The 23,529-nt window shown below is 40.4% G+C and overlaps 1 protein-coding gene across 1 annotated transcript; it reads right to left on the bottom strand.

Annotated features, from left to right (window-relative positions):
- Window positions 1-6,283: 6,283 nt before the first annotated feature.
- Window positions 6,284-21,896, bottom strand: ufl1 (UFM1-specific ligase 1). The gene is made up of 19 exons (XM_051409893.1): window positions 21,659-21,896; window positions 21,354-21,499; window positions 20,812-20,840; window positions 20,591-20,688; window positions 19,509-19,623; window positions 19,228-19,358; window positions 18,898-18,956; window positions 18,661-18,807; window positions 16,874-17,049; window positions 16,579-16,758; window positions 16,359-16,485; window positions 13,789-13,911; window positions 13,451-13,571; window positions 13,202-13,368; window positions 10,390-10,520; window positions 10,148-10,228; window positions 9,980-10,065; window positions 8,928-9,108; window positions 6,284-6,771 (listed from the first exon to the last, which is right to left on the bottom strand). The coding sequence occupies exons 1-19, from the start codon at window positions 21,733-21,735 to the stop codon at window positions 6,553-6,555; spliced, it is 2,394 nt and encodes a 797-aa protein (XP_051265853.1). The 5' UTR covers window positions 21,736-21,896; the 3' UTR covers window positions 6,284-6,552.
- Window positions 21,897-23,529: the final 1,633 nt, after the last annotated feature.

Here is a 23,529-nt window from a genome sequence, read left to right as displayed (position 1 = left end):
AATCCAAGACTAAAACAAATCTTTGGATAATTTAGTTCCAGCTTTCATTCAACGTATACGTTCACATTTACATTTGAGTACATTTCCTTAAAGGTGATATTGTTGGAGCACTACAATGATGTGTTAATTACTTCCAGAATAGAATCATGTATACAAACGTATTCATTTTTCTGCCAAAAGTGACAGTGAGGCCTTTAAAATGAATTCCTGACACTGAAATGAAAGTGTGTACCTGATGTTGGCACAGCTCTTCTGCACTGTTGAGAATCTGAGACTATCAGCCATGTTTCTTTTTCCCCCTGGTCTCGCAGCCAATTTAACCACTTCAACACGAGGTACGAGTGCAGTCTTCTGAGGCTGTAATGTTTCACAACAAGCAGCTGATTGCTGTTGCTGTTGCTTTCACACCTGCCGTCTTGTGACGCCGTCGTCGTTCTAAAGAGTCCTAACAGGAACAAGCGCTGGGATTTCTGGGTAACCTTGAGTGTTATCTTCTGACAATCGTAAATCCTCTGTGCGGGCTCGTGTCCATGAGATGTAGATGTCTCTGAATATATTTCCAGTTTGGAAAGGCATCGTCTTGTTGCCCATAGTGACAGTCAGGCAGTATTCAAATGATCTTACAGGGGCAGCGCTGAAAGGTCAAGAATATGTAAGATTGCAGCGCTTGAACAATGGTCTATTAGCTCCTGAATCAATACAAGGGCTGTGATTGCTCAGGCAGACACTGTATTTTAGAAATGCTTGTATACATAATGTTGTTGCTATGCAGTGCCAAGGGAAACAGTCACCCAGTGTCCCTGTTACCATTAGTACATGGTGAACAAGGTGAATTTAGAAGGGGCTTTTAGGGTTTTACATAAACAACATCAATTATACTGACTGGATAAACATGGATTATATCGACTGTATGAGCCACTTACACGGTGCTGTATCATTTAATGAGGACAGTGTGGGACTAACTGCTGTCATTAATGGCTGATTCCAACTGGAGCCAGTTCAAATACACCCATATATGGTATTCAAACATATTTTCACAAATTCCACCACTCAATATAGATTTAAGTAAATTTACTCAAGTAGTGCACCAAACTACAGTTTTGAGCTACTGGTACTTTATATTATATTTGAGTATTTCTATTTTGTTAGACCTAAATCAGTGGTTCCCAACCTTTTTCCTTCAGGGAGCCCTTCTCTATCAGTGAGTGAACTGACGACCCCTGACTGACGTATTTTATAGATATTTCATATTATATTCAATGCATAACAACAACAGTAGAGAACAGCTGATAAACTGTACAATGAACACAAACAGTGAACACAAAAATAGAAGAGAAAAATGAACAAGTCAAATAGAAGAGTAGAAACAGAAGAATAAGAGTTATTTTTGCCCTCTATAAACAGCTTTTTATATACAGATACCCTAAAATACAAGAGTAACCACCAAAGCTAATATAAGCTCCTTTACTTTTTCATTGTACTCTCTTATTGAACCAGGCTATGTTAGTGTTGGGCTTGTTTTTGAAGCTGCGGTTGTCTCGCCAGAGTTGCTTGCTTACGTCCTTGTTTTGGTTGTGAAGATGCAAACATCTCATCATCATAAAAACCGTGCAAGCGGACCGCTTTATACACTATATAGCACTGTGGTGGAACACAAACTAAAGTCATCGGCTGACTACAACCTTTCCACCGCAACACACACCTGGAGAGCTCCCACAGTGGACAGCGTGGACAGCGTGGACAGGTGAGTGTGAGTTAATATGGAAGAGTAACCTATAAATCACTAATAAGGCTCTCTCCTGTTGGCCTGACAAACTGTGCAGAAAAGTATAAAAGTATAAAATCCATTACTTAAAGCTGCAGTGGTAACTAGTCTCTTTGCAATAATGTTGAGTAATGGATTACATGTAACTTTAGTTATAGAGTTATGTAATCAAGACACAAAAAGGTAACTAATCCATTTTAGCTACAGAAAAAAGAAGTAATCAGATTAGTTACATTTAGTAAAAATGTGGATTATTCAGTAGAATTAGAATTTTAAAATAGATCATTAAAAAAAGAAACATACATGATCAGAGAACACATGTTGAGAAATATTTCCATTTTTCATATTGAATACACTTCCATCTGTACTTCTTATTGATATTTCCTTTCTCATGTTTTTATTGACATATTTGGTGTTTTTCAGCTTTTAACAGTTTTTTGACGGCAGTACTCTTCATTCATCTTTATTTCTACTTCTCTCTCACTCTGTGTATTGATATGCACCAAGGCAGATTCCTTTTATTTGAACTGGGCAGTAAACCTGATTCAGATCAGTAGACAAAGCATTTAATCAGTTAATTGATAAAAATCCTAGCCAGATAGATCAATAATTAAAATAATTGTTTGTTGCAGCCCTTGTTAGCTGACAGTGTGCTATCAGAGTAATGAGGACATCGATCATGAAAAAGTAATGCTGCTTTTAAATTCTTGTCATGTCATTTTTCACTGTGTGCTGCAAACAAACAATATCCCATACTGTATCCACCGCTGCATGCACTGTATATATCTATATGTGTTATTGTTGTATAGTGTAAAGGGATTGGTGCGGTTGTGTATCGGTATGAATCATATTGTGAGAGTGGGAGGCTCTGTTTTTGAATCTCTCCTTTTAGAATGAAATTCCTCATTTGACATCTCTCCCCTGCCAAACCCAGAGGCCTCAGTGGAAAACAGAAAGCAAAAAAAAAAAACAGACAGAAAAAAGAATCTGTCCTCCGTGAGAAGATGCTTGTTTCCATGGTGATGTGGAGCATGTGCTTGTGTGTATGATGACCTCACGCATGCATATTCCCTCGCCCGCCTGCAGACAGTGTCTGCCTCCACACGGCACATGCTGCTGTCACATGTCAGCCTCCAGTCTGTAGGAGGATTGTGTTCAAAACGTGAGAAATCCATGGGAGACAGTCACCCGCTCACGTTCAATCCATCAATCTGACCCCACCTTTCCTTCTGGCTTTAAACACGGTTCCCAGCTTTTCTCCAGTTTCACTTCTTCATCAAGGGATTTTAAATATGTAATTGCTGCCACTAGGGGGCCTCTCACATCAAAACAATAACAAAAGACAAAGTTTGATGAAGTGGTGACGCAGTGTGGGATTATGGTAGTTGTTGCACTGCAGTCAGCTTCTCCCGGTTAGGATTCCTTCAGTGTTCATGGTTCAGGAGGTTTCTACTGGGAGCCCAGTTATCCACAGAGGTCTCCTCCTCTCCAAAACAAACAGACCCGCTGATTAAAACCACTAAACACACTGAATAAAGCAGTTCCACCTTAAAAATCACTGTTTGTCCCAGGCTGTTGGACAGACAAAGGACGTCCTGGAGGACACGTATCATGTTACAGGGGTCAGGGGTTCCGATTTAATATATTGTGCTATATTGAGATACTGTAAGCAAGCCGATATATTGCGATTTCTTAAAAAAAAAAAAAAAAAAAAAATAGAAAAACTGTAGTAGTATAGTATAATATATATTGGGGGTCTAACCACAGAAAGCTTTAGTGTTTTTGAGAATCAATACAATATCAAAAAATAAAATGTATTTATATTTTCTTACAGCATCAGAGGCAAAACAAGACTAAATGTGTCAATAAAGAAGCCCATCAAGTCTGTATAATCAAAATACATCATACAGACAGAGAGCTGTTTAAAAAGTTCCCTAAACAGGAAATAATCTGCTCAAAGTCCAACCAAATCTCTGGTTGTACACAAACGTCTGAGTACTGAGTTCACTGGTTGGGTTCATTGTACAGTTTTGAATATAATATAAAATCTACACTATGTCATAAAGCAGGGATCATCAGTTTACTCAATGATAGAAAAAACTTAGGAACCACTGGTCTAATCTATAACGGATCACGTTTCTGTTGTGTCTATGATGTCCTACCAACACCAACAGAACTTCAAAGGGACTGAGAATCCCTGTTGTTCGCTGTGTGGGAGACCAGCCAACCTGGAACACATCCTGTCAACGTGCCAAACAGGCCTGATGGAGGGAGGTTCAGATGGCAGTAAGGAGGCTGTGGGATCCTCTGGGCCAGAGAGTTGGAATAGATGTTCCTCCGGGGCCATACGGCCAAGATCTTAACCCACTGCGCCTTGGCGTCCCTTTCGCACTGGAACCTTCTCTCCAGACACTTTTAACTCCCCACTGTGGGCACTGGAGCAGAAAATCCACCGAGCCTAACTCTTTGAACTTCAAAATTCACAGATTTGATCGAGGATGGAACCCAATCAGTCTTCTAACGCCATGAGCTACTTAAAGGAGACACTTTTTTCCTCTGAGCTTTATCCTTTTTACTTCGGACATCTGACTTCAAAGTTCATAGATCTGATCGAGGATGAACCCTCATCCTCCAAACCTGTTCTACAGCTCAAATATCCTGAGCTGTTTGATCTGAGAGACTGAACCTCTCAGCATTTCATCTATTTCTGTGAAGAAAATTAAATGAAAGTTTGTATTATAGTTTAGATTATTATTTAAGATGTAAACTTTGTAGAGCTGAAGACGAGCTGCATTCACAGAGCCTTCACTGTCTGATAGACAGCCTCATCCTGCATTAGAGAAATATCTGAATTTGTTCTAAAATAAGCCTATTAAGTATGTTTGACTGTTAAAAACAAAACATAATACAGACAGAATCGTACAGATCCTCCTAAATGTTCCACACTGGACCTTTAAATAAAAAGGTTGGGACCACTGTAACAGAGCCTCTCTTTCTGGCCCTCTAAAACTGGATCAGTATCACTCTGTGGTATTGCTTCAGTGTTTGGTGCCCCCCAGTGTTACAAAGGAGAATTACACAGAGAAAGGTGTAACAGTTATGTGAAGTTCCACAAATGACCACAAGAGGGAGACAAACATATGTTCCTTTACTTTCTCTCACTCACATAAATATCATGATGATGGACGTCTGGATGAGACTCCCACATTCAGTGAGTGTGGACTGACAGCTGGAGAGGACAAATTTCATTTCATGTATGTAAAATACTATAAATGCTATATATACTGTGAAACGACAGTAACGACTGATTTAAATTTACATTTAAAGTTAATTTGTACTTCTCCAGGCCTTTGGCAAAATATCAGCTGATTGAATTTGCTCAGTTGTCACGGAACTGTAGAATCCTGAATGTCTTACGATTCTGAGCACATCTAGCACGTCTCATCCAAGCTGAATCGAATGTCCACACTGGTTCCATGCCAGATTTGTTTTGCAGCCCGTCCAAGATTTCACTGACTTTTTTTTGGGATCATTGGAGCCTAAAACGCCTGTTTTCACATCAACTTTAAAGAAAAGAGAATTGCGATGCACGTTGCAGTGTTTATAGGGACTGTTTTACACTAAGATTGCCGCAGAAAGTGAAAATTGAACTGTAAAATATAAGAATTGTGTTTTTATTTACTTAAAATGAGCAGTTTATTTATATACAGATGCCTTCCATGGAGTTCACCATGTTTAACCGCCATTCTACAGTAGCCCAGAATGGACAAACCAAACAGTGCACTGATCAGCCATAACATTATAACCAGAGACTGGTGGAGTGAATAACACTGATTATCTGGTTATCATGGCTCCTGTCAGTGGGGGGGATATATCAGGCAGCAAGTGAACATTTTGTCCTCAAAGTTGATGTGTTAGAAGCAGGAAAAATGGGCAGTGTTCACGGCAGATTCCCCCCAAAAAAAAATTGGGATGCATGTTTCAGGAGAAAGTGAAAACTGATTCATTAAGTTTGCAACAAAGAGGTGAGTTTGGTGACGTACAGCTGTGTGGGAATCTACATTGAAATATACACCAATACATTTGGTCTAGTTTGCGGAAAGTTGTGGTGGACACACTAAACTGTAAGGCTGTGCAGAGTTCACAGGAATTGGCTAACTTTGCGGTGACTCCAATTTCCTGCAGGGCCTGGTTTTGTAGTTGTTACATTAGCAATACAAAATATTCCCCAAAACACATTTTAAAGTAATACTAATACAAGTAATGTTAACTTCATTAATCCAATCTGTTTTTAAGACCTGCCAAAGAAAGTAATTCAGATTGTTGATTTGAAACTTTTTAAATCTCCAGTGTGTAACATTGAGGATCTATTGTCAGAAATGCTAAGGTGTGTTTTCATTAGTGTATAATGAACCACACCACCAGATGCTGCTAAATCCTACACACTGGACTTTAAGATCCTGCAGACAACCTGATCTAACTGTATCACTCTACAACCTTTTACAGTAAATAACTCCATTACACGAGGACCAGGAGAACTTTAATGAATGCATGAAAATCACAACCTCATTGAGGATTTTCATGTTGATTGGGTTTACAGGGAGACATCCCACACAGGAATTTCCTTTAATAATTTAGAATTAAGTCCACATGGATAAACTAACAAAAATACTCTATTAACAGCTGATGTAGCAGAGTTAATAACAATATTCCTCTGAACATGTAAGACCATTAAAAGATTAATCATTCATCAGTTTCGACATTCATTCCTCTAATGCTTTAAATGTTCAGTCCTCTGTGCCAGGCGTCTTCTTCTGGGACAGCACCAGATCCTTGACCTGTGGTGTGAGGCCCATGAGCTGTGTGCGGACGCTCCCGGCCTCCTCGTCCTGCTCCTCCGCTTTGTCAGCCTCGCCCTGAGCCTCCTCCTGCTTCCTGCTCTGACTCTGGCTCACCAGCTGCTTCACCACCAGGCTCTGGTAGGCAGACAGCAGCTGCTGCTGCTCCTGCAGCGACAAACACAAACATTTCAGCCGTTTAACTCACCAAACAAACACTGTATTACAGCAGATGGAGATTACCCCCCAGCTGCTGGGTCTGAACACTGGATGTAAACAATCCTGAGATGAAACGGTGTGTTAGCAGCATTTGCTGAAGCATTTAGACCACACTGAAGACCAAATAAACATGCCTATTATGGCTGAGTTACAGATGCACTGCTGTAGGTTTTCATGGAAATACACACCTTTCTCTAGATCAGTCCTGAGACGGTGTATATTGGACCTAAACTGGTTTCATGTCTCTGATCCTGCCATTAGGGGAAAATCTTCTCCATTAAATGTTGAGTAAAAACTGACAGCCCTGGGGCACCAACTGCCATATTACATTGGTTAGAGGCTGACTGGGTTCATTATCAATACTCATGCTCAACATTTGACCCTTCATAAGTCCCGCCCCTTTTTGCTCTGTGCTCCAGTAACAGTTCAGCAAGCCTCTCAACTCTCCTTTCCTGTTTTTAGATATGCTATGTGCTAGGCTAGTGTATGTTGAAAAGACAACCACATTTTGAAGATGGTTAAATATATATATACACACACTATATATATATCTATATATATATAGATATAGATATAGTCACACCTTAAGTTAGCGAGCTAATGTTAGCAAAATACTAGCTAACTAATCTATATGAATTATTAGCTAACTAGTTACATCTGATAGCTAATGTTAGCAAAACTCTAGCTAGATCATTTAAAACAGTCATTACCTAATTAGCTTGTTAGTCAGTGCTAACATTAGCTCACTTAAAGATCCAACATGTAGCATTTAGTAGCATCTAGCAGTGTAGTTACAGATTGCAACTCCCTTGTTTCCCCCTTCCCTTCCACATGCAAAAGAGAAATGTCGAGCAGTGTCCACAAAACGCACATAAAATGCAAATCTCCCTATCTAAAGCCAGTGTTTGTCCATTCTGGGCTACTGTAGAAACATGGCGGACTCCATGGACAGTAACACATGGTGTCAGATAGAAGGCTCATTGTAGGATAACAAAAACATAACGATTCTTCTTTCAGGTGATTCTACACTGATGAAAACATAGCTACGAATATTATATTCCATTTCTGACTATAGAGCCTCCTCAATGTTACACTCTGGACCTTTACGATTTCACTATACGTCACTCTGATCTTTGAACCATCTTCAAAATGTGGTTGTCTTTTCAACACAGACTAGCCTAGCACATAGCATATGTAAGTACAGGAAAGGAGAAAGCCCTCTACCTCTAGGACTGCGACATGTGGTGGAATCAAACCCACAACCCGTTAAAGGTCATGTTAAAGCTTAGCTTCAGCGAGATAATGACAAGTTTTCATATGTTAGACTACTTTTCCCATAAAGCCTGGTTGTTTGTGGGGGTTGATTCCTCTCCCTTTTTGCTACCAACTTGGAATGTGCTGTAGGGATGAAGAACGAGACTCGGTTCCAAATACAAGATTACTAAAAAATCCTCTATGAAAATGGTTTGCATCGAGGCTTGGTTGAATCCATAGAACCATATACAGCCATACGGTGCACTGTGTTCTGGATGATTATTACTGTTACACAAGGCACCTTGGACAGAGAAAAAAAGCTAGTGACGAGGAGGAGAGACAGGCCAGAGAAAACAACAGAGAGTTTGGGATCATTTCAAGCAGAAACAAAAAAAAACTCAAGTACAGTGTCTGAGCTAGCCGAGCACAATAACATGGCATTAGTGCTTCACTGTGTAAAGCCAGTTAGCTAGCAGCTATAAATCTTTATCTGCGGATGAAATCATAAAGGAACCCGACCAGTCCAAAAATCCTGCCCTCTGTGATAGAGGCAGGGCTGGAGGATGATGGGGGATCTACATCAATGTCATTCCACCAAATGAATAGAAAACTATCAACAGTGGTATCGATAAAGACTGCCAGCGTTCAGCAGTCAGGGTTGAGCTTTAATAAATCCTTTTGAATCCTGGTGGATCGTGAACCTATCCTTTAATGTTCACTGGCAGCACAAACAGTATATGAACCCTCTGTCGTTCCACCTGTGAGCGCTGCCACTGTCATACAACAACAACACACTGACTGGTAGAAGCCACACTGCCTCAGTAATGTGGCTAACACTCAGTCAGACTCACCGTGGGTATTCGGCCCGTGAGGGTGCCGATGATCTGAGGCACGCAGCGGCCAGGAGCGTGCAGCATGCAGTGGGTGCTGGCCTGAAACAGCAGCACGCTGGTCAGGTGCAGGACCAGAGCTGGATCCTCCGTGTCCTTCAGCTGCTCAGTGAGAGCCTGACGGTGCAGGAACAGGGCCTGTCTGCAACAGACAGACAGACAGACAGACAGACAGACACACACACAGACACACACACAGACACACACAGACACGCAGACACACACACACACACTGGATTTGAACTGTATGCTGTATTTTATTTTGAAGTAAGCTTCAAGGGAGGAAGTGTTCTGTCATCATGCAGCCCTATACCATCTCAGAAAAAAGTCCCACCATTATGATGAGTATGTGCATGAACCTGACTTAGCAGTCTGTTACTGGAACAAAATATTACAAGAAATGCTAAACTCAATTACATTTCAGCTCATAGTTTAAGTATTTAAAAAAAAAAAAAGAAGGTATTTTGATAGTATAATATGTTAACTGATTTTATTCTATCTATATATATATATATATATATATATACATATACACACACATTTCAAAGATCCCAACAGTGGCGTGTTACCATAGTCTGAGAACCAGTGGTCTATGGAGTCTGGTGGCGAGTTATGACAATGGAAAGGATCCTTACAGAGATAGACCTTTTGTTTAACCAGAAACAGCCATAATATCGCTGTCAGACACTTATAATATAATAATTATATTATAACAATCTGAGCCTGTCAGTGGCAAAAAAGATGGGTTTTGTTATTTTTATTGGTTTAATCAGTGGAGTCTGGTTGGCTGTAGTGCCCATTGTTTTGGTCTGAGATGCTGGTGCTCTAGTGTGACATCTAGTGGCAAATACATTTTGTATTTATGACTTTAAATAAACAAATAAATACTAAAAGCATATAGATTAGATAGATTCTTATTTGTCCTTTCCAGGACATTTGTTGCCACAGTCTGTACATAATACTATACGTATACACACAACATTAACTCTACGAAAACTCAGCATTGTACTTACCTCTCCTTTTTCTTGTCTCCCTTCTTCAGCATGAAGCCACACACCTCTGCACAGGTCTCTATGTTGGTCAGGAAGTCTTCAATAGTCTGAAGAACAAACAGTTAAGAAGTTTTATCCTTCGAGCTACAGTGACCAGTTGATGGTGTAACTGACTTGAAACAAACTTACTTTGCCGTTAAGGCAGTTGTGCAGCTTCATGAGAGGTCCTTTGGTATCCTCTGACAGTTTGCCCAAAATCTTCAGTCTGACCTGAGGCAACACATTAGACGTTGATGATGAAGTCCAAACTCTAACAAGTCCCACATTGCATTTCAAACAATGATGCACAGTCCTAATTAACTTGATTTAAATGTGCCTCTCCAGCTGATGGGCTGGGGGCGCAGAAACAGAGCAGGAGCTTTTTGTCTCACCTCATTGCTGATGGTGCTGGGATTCTCCACAGACATCATCAGGTCAGCAGCCAGGAAGTTGACCAGGATATTGGTGACATCTGTGCACAGGGTCTTCAGGACATGCTTTGAAATGTGGACCTGGGTCTCATCTGCAGGATCAAAGCATTTCCATTGTGTAAGCTTTGAATGCTGAGCTGTTCTCCCTTTAATTACAGACCTGTGGCACAGTTACTATGTGTGGTAGGCAACCATATATTATTCCTCTCAGAGTAAGTTAAGTTGCAGCGTGCAGTTTTGGGCTGTCCCAGACCAAAGTTGGCCGTAGTGACAGAAACATGGTGAAGTCTTTGGTTGTCAGTTAAAAACGGTGGTATGGCACCGCAGGATTCAGAATAAACTATTTGATGGCAGAGCTGTTGAAAAATGCTGGCACTCTAAGTTCGAGCTTGCTTTTCGTTTGACTGAATTTTAAAATCCCAACAGAGAGGCACATGTGGCTGATGTGTCTCTGCTAGAGTATATTTACATCTCAACGCTGAAATATACCGGGTATTTGTTGCACATGTCTTAAAATTACCATGTAAAGTCTGAAGCAGATTGCAACTAAGACTTTATTGGACTGCACATCGTAACATCCCAGACTGCTGTTATCAATGTTATGTCATTGGCATACATGTGTGGGAACAGTTTGTATGACCCATGTCCCAAGCTTTTCAACACACATGCAGTATGTGTATATGAATGGATCCAGAGATAATGAGAACCATACTGACGGGATATCCTGAGCTTTAGCACTGTAAAAATGTTTGCTCTAATTCTTCTTATTGTTGGTTTCTAGTTTTGTTTGTGCCTTTTTCTTGTCAACTCTATAAAGCACTTTGGATTGCCTTGGGTATGAACGTGCTATATAAATACATTTGCCTTGCCTACTAGCATCTACTGTTTGTGCTGTAACTATACACACAGCGATCAACGTCAACTGGATTACTGTTGATACTGAAAAAAGTAGACACAATCTGACAAAAAATGGCCCCTTAGTTTTTTCCAGGGTTGGCCTAAGTTGTCGTCACATGACCAATGTGCCAACGTATGATAACAGGTGGATGATACTATGGCCGAGCGAGTACACCACTATCTGTGTAACCAACTATATGATCTGTATATGTGGGCGGTACCTAAATCTGAAGTGGGCAGGGCTAATCCCGAAGTTGTTCATTTATGGATATGGGTTGATCAGAAATTGCTATATTTATTAGAAATTTATTTACATAACAGCCTAAGAATTGAGCTTCAGAACATTTTTGATCACTAGAATAAGAACTGTTTACAGGACATGTTATTTTCATTAAAGCTGCTGCACACATTGTGCTCTAATGATAATCCTAAAACTACATTATCTGTACCGAATACTTGAGTTTGAGCATAGTACTCGCTCAACCCTAGTATATACACTATATTATATATATATATATATATATTTATATACACACACACACACGCAAGTTCATTGGGTACAGCTAGCTAAAACTAATGCAGTCTAACACAACAGTCCTGCAGTAAATGGTCCTTTACCAACTGTAGGGTCATTCTGGAGGATTTACTGCAGGACCGTAATCTTTGAGGGCGATCACACAGACCATCACTACAGGTGTGGCTGCTTCCAAAACGCCTTGGCAGAGCGTTGGGAAAAACAGCTGGTGCTCCTGTGGAGTGGGGCAGTGTGCACAACTGTGTGATCAAATATGATTAACAGACAAAATGGATTCAAGCAGCTCGAGATCAGTAAACTCTAGCTTCATTTCAAAGAGGTGGATAACTGAGGTTACTTGAGTTTACCCCCACCACACCAATGCTCAGTAGCTCTCACAGTCCAACAGCTAACTAGCTAGCTAGCTAACCTATTTACCGCCATACTGAACAGCATCACAACAGGGAGGAAGTGGTAAAGTAGTAAAGCGTGATTCTTTTTTTTTTAACTTTAATTTGAACTTTTATGCACGTTTAAAAACCACTACAAAGACGCTAGGCCACAGGAAAGCAATGGTTTTGTTGGCGACGTATTTCTAGCTAACGAATCTTTATGTGATTGGCCCCTTAGAGCGCACTAGCTTTAGCTTGGTGGAGCTTATAAACTTGTCCAAGGTCCCACTTAACTTTTATGCTCATTTGAAGTTAAAGAGGTCATATTATGTTCATTTTCAGGTTCATGCTTACATTTGGGGGTTTGCTATAACAGGTTTACATGCTTTATAGTTAATGCACATTATTTAAGTCACACTAGCCATTGCTGCAGCACCTCTATTCACCTCTGTCTGACCCACTGAGTTTTCTTTTAGGGCCCCTCCTTCCTAAGAAGCCTAGTCTGCTCCGACTGGTCAGCTCACCTGCCCACCGTGTAGATTCACTAGGTTACCGTGGACAGGACCGTCACCTAGCCTATAGGTGCTGCCTGTTATGATGTAATGGAATATAGTAACAGAAGAAAAGGCTGAATACCCACGATGTGCTTCAGGCAGGAGCAGTGTTTTCTGTGGGAGACAGTCTTTGGCGTGGACTTGGGTTAGTCACTTTTCAGACCTTTTACACACACAGACCCCAAGCATAATATGGCCTCTTTAAAAGGAGCACCTGTTTTATATGATGTTAAACAGCTTTATGAGTCAGTGGAAAAGACGGTGTCACTCTGATTCCATTCCAGTGACATCTGTGTTCTGATTTGACCGAGTTAGAACTCTAGAAGAAAGATGGAAACCTTTCCTAGGATTAGGGATACTACCAGTAATCATTCCTGATTTGCTCTTTGCACTTTAGTGGTGACGGTGGGACTTACCAGAGAAGAACTTGGTGCCTTTTTCAAAGAGCCGGATGTTGTTGTACAGGTTGGTGATCTCCTCCTGTAGATCCTTCATGCTCTTCTTCTTGTTGGCCCCTGACGGAGAGCTGGTGGAGGACATGAACACTGTCCGCAGCACCTCCTGATAGGCTTTACTCAGAGGCCTGCAGACAAATGAACAGGGAGAGGATTGTTCTCAGAGTGTTACCAGAGAAAACTAACTTTAGACAGAAACCCATGTATTACCTTAGTAAATGCTCTGCCAGCTCGGAGAGGATTTCTTCGGGGCAGTCAGTCACTCTCTCCTCTAAAACTGCTGCGATCTCCTTCTGGGCCATAAAGAGGGCTTCAGTCTGTTTGCTGCGATCTTGGCAAAGGTAAAACGCGAGCTAATTAGTCTCTCAGGGATGCTACAGTTACCTTTGTCTTTCATGAAAGAAAAAAAACAACCCAGGGGAAAGATTTCAAGCCAACCAGCCATTACGCTCTTGCTACAGTAAAATGCCTCACTGAACAGGCTTAATGTGCATATAGAGACACTGTGTCCCTGTGAAGATAAAACGCCTCTGTGGCCGTGACTGTACTTTGCTGTGAAGGTCCGGTGTCCTCGTCGCTATCCTCGTCTTTCCTCCCTTTCTTCTTGGTTTTGCGGATGCGGATCTCTCTGGCGTTGCCTCCGCCACCTGATTTCACACTGCCACTGCCCTCTGGGAGACAGACAGTTAACAGACAACAATAGCCTTCTTGAGTCCATCAAATATCATCAGTATATGTGTGGAACTGCGTTGTACATGTATGTTTCTCATCTCAGTTACTGTGCTGATCATTTGTCCCACACTGTTATGATACAAGTTCATAACCTGTAGTTTTTACACACCTGAGAGTATGACAGGCTGAGATGTAGTGAGCAAAAATGGGTGATTTAAAATGTCATTGCTCTGTTTGAACTAAATCTAACTGACAAATAACATGTCTGACTCTTCAAATCTCCTTTTCCTTTTTCTAGTAAGGTTCATTTCAAAAATGGGGAATATTTTAATTTCACTATTATTTCATTGAAAAGAAGTTTCAATGACAGAATGTATAACACTGTTCACTGTTCATCTGCCACTCTACAGTATAGACACGTATGGAATAACAAAGTCTTATCAGACAGGGATCCATGAGACTACATCTCTGTGGCCTGATGTGCATCAATTTGGGGGTCCTAGACACCAAAATCGTTGAGAACCACTGGCATATTGGAGCATGATAGGTTCCAAACTAGATATTACTTCATTTTGAGTGTCCAGATGTTAAACTGAGATTTAAAATGAGCACAGAGAAACTTTCCTCCTTCAGCAGATGAATGTAAAAACTGCAAAGTGAAGCTCCAACGTGACAAAGTCAAGGAACAAGAAGAAAAGCACAATTTCTGAGTGAAGGGGATCTGTGGAGGTGAATTCAACTAGAATATTAATAGGAATAAAAAAAACTAAAAAACTTCCTCGAAAGGTTGTGGTTTGTGCTGCAAACTGCAGTTTGTTACTCAGTATTCTAGTGAGCTGTAATCAGCTGCTGCACTCAGATCTGCTGTCCACAGGGCTCCTTTTTAAAAGCACATAGAACGTACCTGCTTCATCAGCAAACATATATTCCAGTATTAATACTAACAATAATAGCTGGTGATATCACGCATTACATTAATTCGACCTGGATCAGGATAAGCGGCAGGATATGGAAGGCTTAACCAATTAAAAACTATTTATTCATTTAAGCTCAAGTAGCTTGTTTAATGACTACTGTTGCATTAATTATACAATTAGTTCTTGTGGCCTGCACTATTTTAAATGTGGCTGTGTGTGTATTATTCATTAAAATTAATGAACTATTTTGTAAATTGGCTTCCAGCTGCCAGATGTGAATATTCAGTGGTTTTGTTAAAACATTTGACAAAACAAAACATCACCATGGGCTCTGGAAAGCTTTTTTTGCTATTTGCTGACATTCTTTGGACCAAATTATATTTTGATTAAATTAATAATAATTAATAATAATAACTAACTTTGCAGCCCTAGTTTGTGTGTGTTTGCTGCCTCACTGCCTATCTCTAGCAGCATTGATTGTTTCACATCAATAAAACACGTATGAAAACTGTTGCAGAATCCAGTCCAGGACTGTAAGTAACATTTTATATTTATTTATTTTCATTATCAATTAATCTGGTGAACCATTAATTGATCTATTAACTGATTAGTTGTTTGCAACTAAAATATCAGAAAATGGTGAAAAATGTTGATCAGCTGACGTACTCAAATGTCTATATATATATATATATATCATAACCGATAATTTCACATTAACATTAAACAGTTCATAGCCTGTCGTTCATGTACTCAGTAGGTGTGAGTTATTGGTAAGAGAGGCTAAGAGATGTAGTGTGCAAAGGTGGTAAATGGTAAATGGACCTGTATTTATATAGCGCCTTTCTAGTCTTCCAACCACTTAAAGCGCTTTTACACTACATGCCACATTCACCCTTTCACACACATTGGCGGGAAGAGCCGGGGATCGAATCAACAACCTTCGGGTTATTGGACGGCCTGCTCTGCCTGAGCCACAGCCGGATGTTTTAATATTCCACTTAACCAAATCTAACTGACATCACTTCACAACAACAACCAAAAAAACCCAACAGTTCTGACTCTTCAAATCTTCATGGTATTGTTTATCATTTATTAAATAATATTAATTATTTTGTCATTTAAAAAACTTCACAAAAATCCTTTGGCTTTCATAGAGAATGTTTTTTTCAACTGTTTTGCATAAGAGTTCAAAATATTAGTATTAGCAACCAATGATTTATATATACGTAATACATAATATAAATTGTCCATTATCAGCTGATGATTTACCTGCCCCAATATTTATTGCACATTCCTACTCAAAACTGGATAAATGGATGATCGATTAATTGCCTAATGGTAACAGCTCTAGTCTGGTACAGCTCACACCGAGGTGCAGACACATCTCCGAGCACTGGAAATAGAGGACCCACAGTGACCAGCACCAGTGTGGACTGAGGGGTTTTGCTTTTGATCCAAGAAATGTGTTTGCGAGAGGCAAACTGTGTGTATGTGTGAGTGTGTGGTCTCGGGGGTAGGATTTAACCAACCTGAAGCCTTCTTTCTGCGCTCTGCTTCTCTCTTTTCCTTTTTGGAAGGTGCTAAGCTCTCAGTCAGCATGGATGCTTGCTTCATATCATCTTCAGATATCAGAAACACTGGATTGTTCTTGACTTCCTGAGAGACACATTATGAAACACAGACACTGTACTTTCAATGTCTTTAACAGAGGCGGAGTTTTCTGTGGAGTTCTGTGACAGGAGGCTGTACCTTCTGAGCCTTCTGCTGCATGGCCTCATCAAATACAGAGAGGCAGTTGCTGATGAACTTCTCACTGACGACCACGGTGCCTCCCAGCACTCTGGCAGAGGACTGGACGTTAGTGTTTCTCATAGCCTGGTTGATCAAGATCCCAACATCCTCCATCGACAGGCAGCTGGGCAAAATCGGCTAAAGCAGCCAGGGTGAAAGCAAGAATGAAAAATGGAAGGAATTCATCATTTCCTTCTACAATAACTAGTAATTCATGGAATGACAGAGCTGCAGGGTGGAGCTGTGTGAGCACCTGTATGTCAGTCCATGTGTCGGAGTTGACCGCTTCCTCCACAGAGGCCTCCACCTGGTCCACCAGAGCCTGACCCACACAGGCTGCTCTGAGGAACAGAAGCTTGTTGGACTTGAAGCGCTTCTTAATGTAGCTGGAGGGGTCAGGGATCCCCAGTCTGACCAACGCATCGAACTCTGCAGGAGGAAGAGTTCGTCAATACACACACTGCTACTGTAACTGGACACGTTCACACATACTGAGTCAAACAATAGAGGCTGCTATTCACTGTGAAGGGAACCTGTGATTTGAGACTCCCTGCAGGGCGACCTGGAGCAGTTGAGAAACGTTCAACTTTATACAAATTTCCTCCAACAGGAATAGGATTTAACTTTAATGAGCTACCTGGACTTGAAAACTATTTGTGGAAACACACTGATTACTATGTTATGCACCAGTATAGTGTTAACAGGAGACAATAGCTGTCCAATCAGAGGCTACCTCCAGTCTGACTAACAACCTGCACCATATGCTACAGACCGCTACTAACCACCTGGGCCAATCTCATCACACAGCCAGATAGAACAGGTTGTGGCTTAAAGGAGAGCCTAGGAAAATGTATCTTATACTGGCCAAAGCCCCTCAGTTCATCCTGTCTGAAATAAGCTTAGCTTCTGTCAGCCCACTTTCTTCTTCCACAAGCCTGCGAAGGGGGAGCAGCCAGTGCACGTGAACGATTACTGATTACTGTACAAAACAGCTTTATTCACTGATTTTGCTGAAACCAGGTTATATTTAATATATTTTTGGTGTGTTTTGCCTTTATTGGAAACAACAGCTCAAGATTGACAGAAAATGAGAGAGGGAGGATGACATGCATCAAAGGGCCACAGGTCGGATTTGAACCCATGGCCCCGACTCAGCCTTGGTACATGGGGTGCCGGTCTACCAGGTGAATTATCAGGGCACTCTTGGATCATACTTTATATCGACAATATTTTCTGGTGTTCCCTCAGTACCTGCAGTACTTAGTGGTTAGTAAAGCCACCTTTCCATCAGGAAATTCTGTAACTTGAAATGTGTTCATAAACGTCAGTGTTTCTCTGTGGACTGAGTGTTTCTATAGCGCCCAGACCAGCTATATGGAGTACAACTGACAATGGCTATATATATCCAGACGGACCAGATAATCAAACGCTGAAGCTGATGTTGCTCACATCGACCTGTCTGTTGTCTGCTGCTGAAGAGGTGCATTTATGGATCTCAGATACCAGTAACATCAGCTCCTGTATTGTTTCCCTCAATGTGGTTTCTGTGGTTGCCATGGTCACACAGCAAGCTGTGATGGCAAGTTTGGAAAGTTCAACCATTAATAGCTGACAACAGCAGCAAATAGCTGTGTGTGTTCATGAAAGCAACAACACAAATAAGCAGGTTTTTTTTTTTTTACTGGGGCTGAAGATGACCTGCTGGAAAACAGCAATGCATTCTGTGACATTTTGGGGCTTTTTATACTTTGTGGTAACAGTTATTAATGGTAGGGAAAAAATAAATAGACTAAAAAGAAGAATTCCCTCAGGATTACACTATAAGGTAAGGTAATGTTAAGATAATAAGGTACAAGGAAGGCTCAGAAAAACAGAAAGTAAAACAATGGTAATGTTAGATGCAGCTGTCCTAGGGTTAGTGCTCTATGAATGTATAGTTGTATGTAGCACAGAATGTACTAAAAAAACAAGAAGAAACAAAACAGCAATGTAGCAGAAATATGCTGTTAAAAAAAATAAGGTTAATGAACAAACCCATACCTAAATATCCATTCTGCTTGAGGAAAGAGTCCACCCAGGTGTTCTGTGTTTTGGCGTAAATATCTGGGATGTACACAGCTTTGTCCTGCCGTCCTCCAACCACGCTTCCTTTAAGACGTCCAGTGTTCACCAGCTCCTCCAGGACAGCTGGCAACAACAAAATCCATCACAGTATAAAACACAGTGGAACCACCTGAGGAACGCTGTAACCAGTCAAACAAATAACTTTCTCCTTACAGTACAGAAGATGTTCCTGAAATCCAAATGCTCCAATCATGCTGCTGACAGGTGTCGGCCTACAGAAGAAAGAAAAACAGGAGGGCACTGAGTGTAAAATACTAAACAATACGATTATGAAGGACTTATGCAAGATCATTTTCCTGGTCCTATCCTAGGTTTGCTCATACGAGTGCTCCGAGTTAGTATAACCAAACTCTTAACTGAATTTAACCGATTGTAACAATTGAGTCTGATGAATGCTACCTGCATAAATCACAAATTGCCACAAATCCGTTTGTATGAGTTTGGTGCATTAAACCCAGTGTGAAACATCTTAACAATGTTTACCTCGTGATGGCGCTGAAAAGCCCACGTATCCTGGCTTTATGACGAGCAACAAAAGCTGGAGTGAATATGACCCCCCTGTTGTACTGGTCCATCTCTCCTTGGATAAGCTTGCCGAGACGCTTCGACAGCTCCTGAAATACATTACAAAACATACATCATATGTGTATCCACAGTGAAGTCAAACACAACACATAAAAAGCAGCTGAGGTCATTGCAGCTTGGTGAGGGGAATCAATCATCTAAATACAAACAATAATAATTCCTGGTGAGGTGTGACTCACCTCAGACAAGAAGTCTCCTGGAAGGTCGTAGTTTTTACACAGTTCAGCAATACTGATCAAACCAGCCTCCTGCAGCTTGTCATTCACCTCCTCAGCCAAACGGTCCAGGTACGTACTGCACACAAGACAACCAGCACAACATGTTTAACACGACAGTCCCACTCTTACATAGAAATCATTTTCCAGGACATTTTCTTGACAATACAGGAAAGCACTTTCTCACATATCCTTGTATTTAAACACTTTTCCCAGTTATATTCCTCCTTGTTTAATGATGCAGGTTCATTACAGATAGGGGGTCAGCAGTTCGACGATGGCTCGCTTTCTGCTGTTCTCACCACAGCCAACGCTAGAGAGTGTACTTGATATTTAGATCCCATTTAGTTTTGATGTACTTTACCTAAGCCAATTACCTGAAAACATGACTTTAGTAAGACATAAATATTTGCTATATAAAATGAACAAAAAATGGACTAAACACCCTCCCTTTCTTTTTGTTTGTCGGGAAACTGCACTATGGACAGACAGATGGACAAACTGACTGCCATGGCAGGATTCCCTCTCGTGTGAAGAAATCATTTTCCAGGACCTTTCCAGGAAACTTTCCAGGAGTTTTTCTTGACAATATACAGGACAGCCGCAGTTTCAGACAAACTGACCACAGCCCATAAGTAACAGTTCAAACCAAGTAGAATTTATTTTACAGAAATATCATCTTCTAGAAAATTAAAGTGTTCACTGTGATAACAACCACAGCAACAAGAAAATGAATGCTATATGCATGTAAATGAGAATTTTGCAGCTCAAGAAAAAAACTGATTGCTGAAAAGTTCAGTTCATCCTACCAGTATCAAAGTAAATACGCACCAAGGTTTACATAGGCAATCTGAGTGAGGGGCTAAATACAAAGAATTCAAAAACAACTTTACTTTATTTCCAGGATATTTGGTCATTTGAATACATTTCCAGGTGTTTTCATGATTAAAAAAAACTGGTCTCTAAATTCCAGGTTTTCCATGATGTGTGGGAACCCTGCTTGGTGTGCAAAAAGTGTAACTTAATATAAAACTTAATATACTCACTCATCAATGAGTTGTCCCAGGACAAGCTGGACCCCTTTATCAGACTTTGCAATGTCACTTGCTCTATTTTCAACGTGGACCCAATCCACATTGATGATCTGAAAGAAAGATCAAGATACAATTCATAGCAAGTTTTAACAGATAAAATAATTCTGTGCTCGGCTTCCTAGTGATTGCTGTCACACAGGCTCAAAGCAATATTTCAGCTTGCTGATACACACCTGCTGGAGGTCCACAATGTTGATTCTCCCTGGGAAACAGAATAACAGGACTTATTCACTGTTATCAGGTCCAACTCTCAATATGCTACTGCTGAGTTAGTGATATTCATGCTAAGTTTTACTGAGACTGACAACAGTAAGGACAGGAAGAGTGATTAAAGCTGCAATAGGGCATTTTCATTTCAAGAAAGTTGTCATATTTGCTGAAACTTTCACTATACCCTGACCGCAGTACATGAGACAGATAATTCCAACCCACAGAGTCTTTCTATCTTTCTCTGCTCTGATTGGTTGTTTTTGTTCAGGCCTGCTGGATTCTTACCAATGCCATCCGGAGCACTAGGAGGATTCAGAGAAACCAGATTTAAAAGCAAATATGACAAACAGCTATTTTACTAAAAGTTACCGACTGCAGCTTTAAATCCAACTGAACGTATATGGAGGCTGTATATCTCTTTTACGGAATGTGACAGGGGTTTGTTTAGCTCTCTCAGCAGCTGACAGTATCACATCTGGAAGCAGGGTTTCACGGTTGTACTGACCGCCGTGGACGTAGAGCTCATCTCGGATCTCCCTGCTGATTTGTGCGGGAGTGATGTACTCCTTCCCGTCCAGCGTGTGCAACACATCCAGCTTCTTGTCCTGGACCAGTTTGGAAATGATTTCAATGCAGTTCCTCTCCGACAGCCTACGGAAAGGGTAAGAAAAGTGTCATTAGTGGCGTTTCCACACGAGTTCTAGAGGTGTGTTTGTCGGTGCTAACGGAAAGGACCGACCAGCAGCGTCCCTTCTAAATCAAACTTTAATGTTAGCCAACATTAGCTGAGCTGCTAGCAGCTGCGGTTACCTCTGCACCGTGTCAGTGAACTGTGCCCGCTGGAAGTCAGCGGCGAGCCGTCGAATTTCCTCCCAGTCGGCCGCCATTGTTCAGAGTTTGTGTGTTCGCTCAAAGAGCCAGCTGTCAGTAACTTGGTGAATCACCTAACGTTAACGTTACTATCGAGAAGCGGCTGTTCTGCTAGCTGGCTGGCTAACGACACAGCAGCTCTCTGTAGCCACACGTCAACATACAGTGACGTACAACAGAGAGCCACAAGGACCAAACTTCCTCCGAGCTTTCGCGAACCGAAATGTTACTATGGCTCAAAATATGATGCCTTTGAATTTATGAGGTTCTTGGTCGTTGAGGGGATTTTACATAATCCACATTAGAGGACAGGACATGTAGACTGGAGGTGGAGACCAGCAGTTCAGCTATCTCTATACTGAACCTGGATCAGCCATTACATCTGTTGTGTAGTGTTATTATAAAGGCATATAAGACAATGTTATTTATTTCATTGTATTTATTTGAATGGATGAATAAAGAAATCATTCTGAATGACTAGAACGCGGTGGACCCTGTCTGAGGGCCTGAGGCTCTCTGAATCAGTGACAGCTTTAAAATAACTTCTTAAAACATATCTCTTTAAAAAAAAGCCTTTTATTTATTCTAGCATGCTGCTTAATGTCTAATATTTTATTAGTATTATTGTTCTTATCATATGTTAGCTGTGGATATTTTATTCTTTCAGTTATATATTTTAACTTGTTTATCATTATTTGTCCCAGTGTAGTTAATTTAATTTAATGTGTTTTATCTGTTTTATTGTTAGTATTTATTTTTACTGATGGGGGTCTTTTATTCTCTTTTATTCTACCTCACTTCTAGCCTATATGATTTTAATTGTTCTGATTTTATTCTTGCCCGGTGCATCCTGGAGTGTTTTTAATCCACGTTAGGCACTTTGTAACTTTTTTACATTTACATTATACATTTACCATTTACATACTCCTACGGTTTATTTTCATTTATTTATTTATTTTTAACATATTTAGAGACTTTTAAATCAGTTTCAAAAGCTGAAACATTTCCAGTAACCTTTCAAAATCTGCATTATATAGGTATAACATTTACTGACCATTTACTGACTTTGGATGGGACAATCAATTAGGGGACCTATTATTGGTAATTGATACATTTATTGACACCTGAACAAGGTCTATCTGTCATATATATATATAATAGGACATTGTGTCGTTTTAACAAAGAGAAAAAAAACTACATGACCTTCATCAGGTATAGGACAAAAGGAGGTCAGTTGGTTAACAAGGAAAAACACACACACACACACACACACACACACACACACACACACACACACACACACACACACTGCCACCCAAGTAATCAACTAAAGAAAGCATCTTTTCTTTAAGAAATCTATGAAGCAGCACACTATCAAAAGATTGGAAAAAAACAAAAAATATAAGGACAACAGTCAATATTCATCATAATGCAAAACAACGTCCTTACAACAAACCAAAAGGTCAACGAATTAGACACAAATTGTGATGCCGTTGCAGAAAATCTAACAACTTACAGAAAGTGTCAGCTTGGCTTGATGCCTCTTGTCTGAAGGTAACACAAAGAAAACAACAACAACAACAACATCAGCTTCTCCATTAAGAAGTTACCTCCAACAGAATCCCTTGATGTTAGAATTAAAGGTGAGCTCATGGAACAGGTAAAACAGGTGAACTATTTGGGCTTAATTCTAGATTTTTAGTTAAGTAAAACAAAACAAAAAAATCATGCTAAACAGATTTGTAAAACCATTAAAGTCAACCTTACCTGTTTTAAGATGATAAGAAATTGCTTGACATTTGACTGTGCCT

Source organism: Dicentrarchus labrax, unplaced genomic scaffold, assembly GCF_905237075.1.
Source record: "Dicentrarchus labrax unplaced genomic scaffold, dlabrax2021, whole genome shotgun sequence".
In the NCBI taxonomy this organism is placed as follows: Eukaryota; Metazoa; Chordata; class Actinopteri; family Moronidae; genus Dicentrarchus; species Dicentrarchus labrax.
This window is presented reverse-complemented; position numbering and strand designations above follow the sequence as displayed.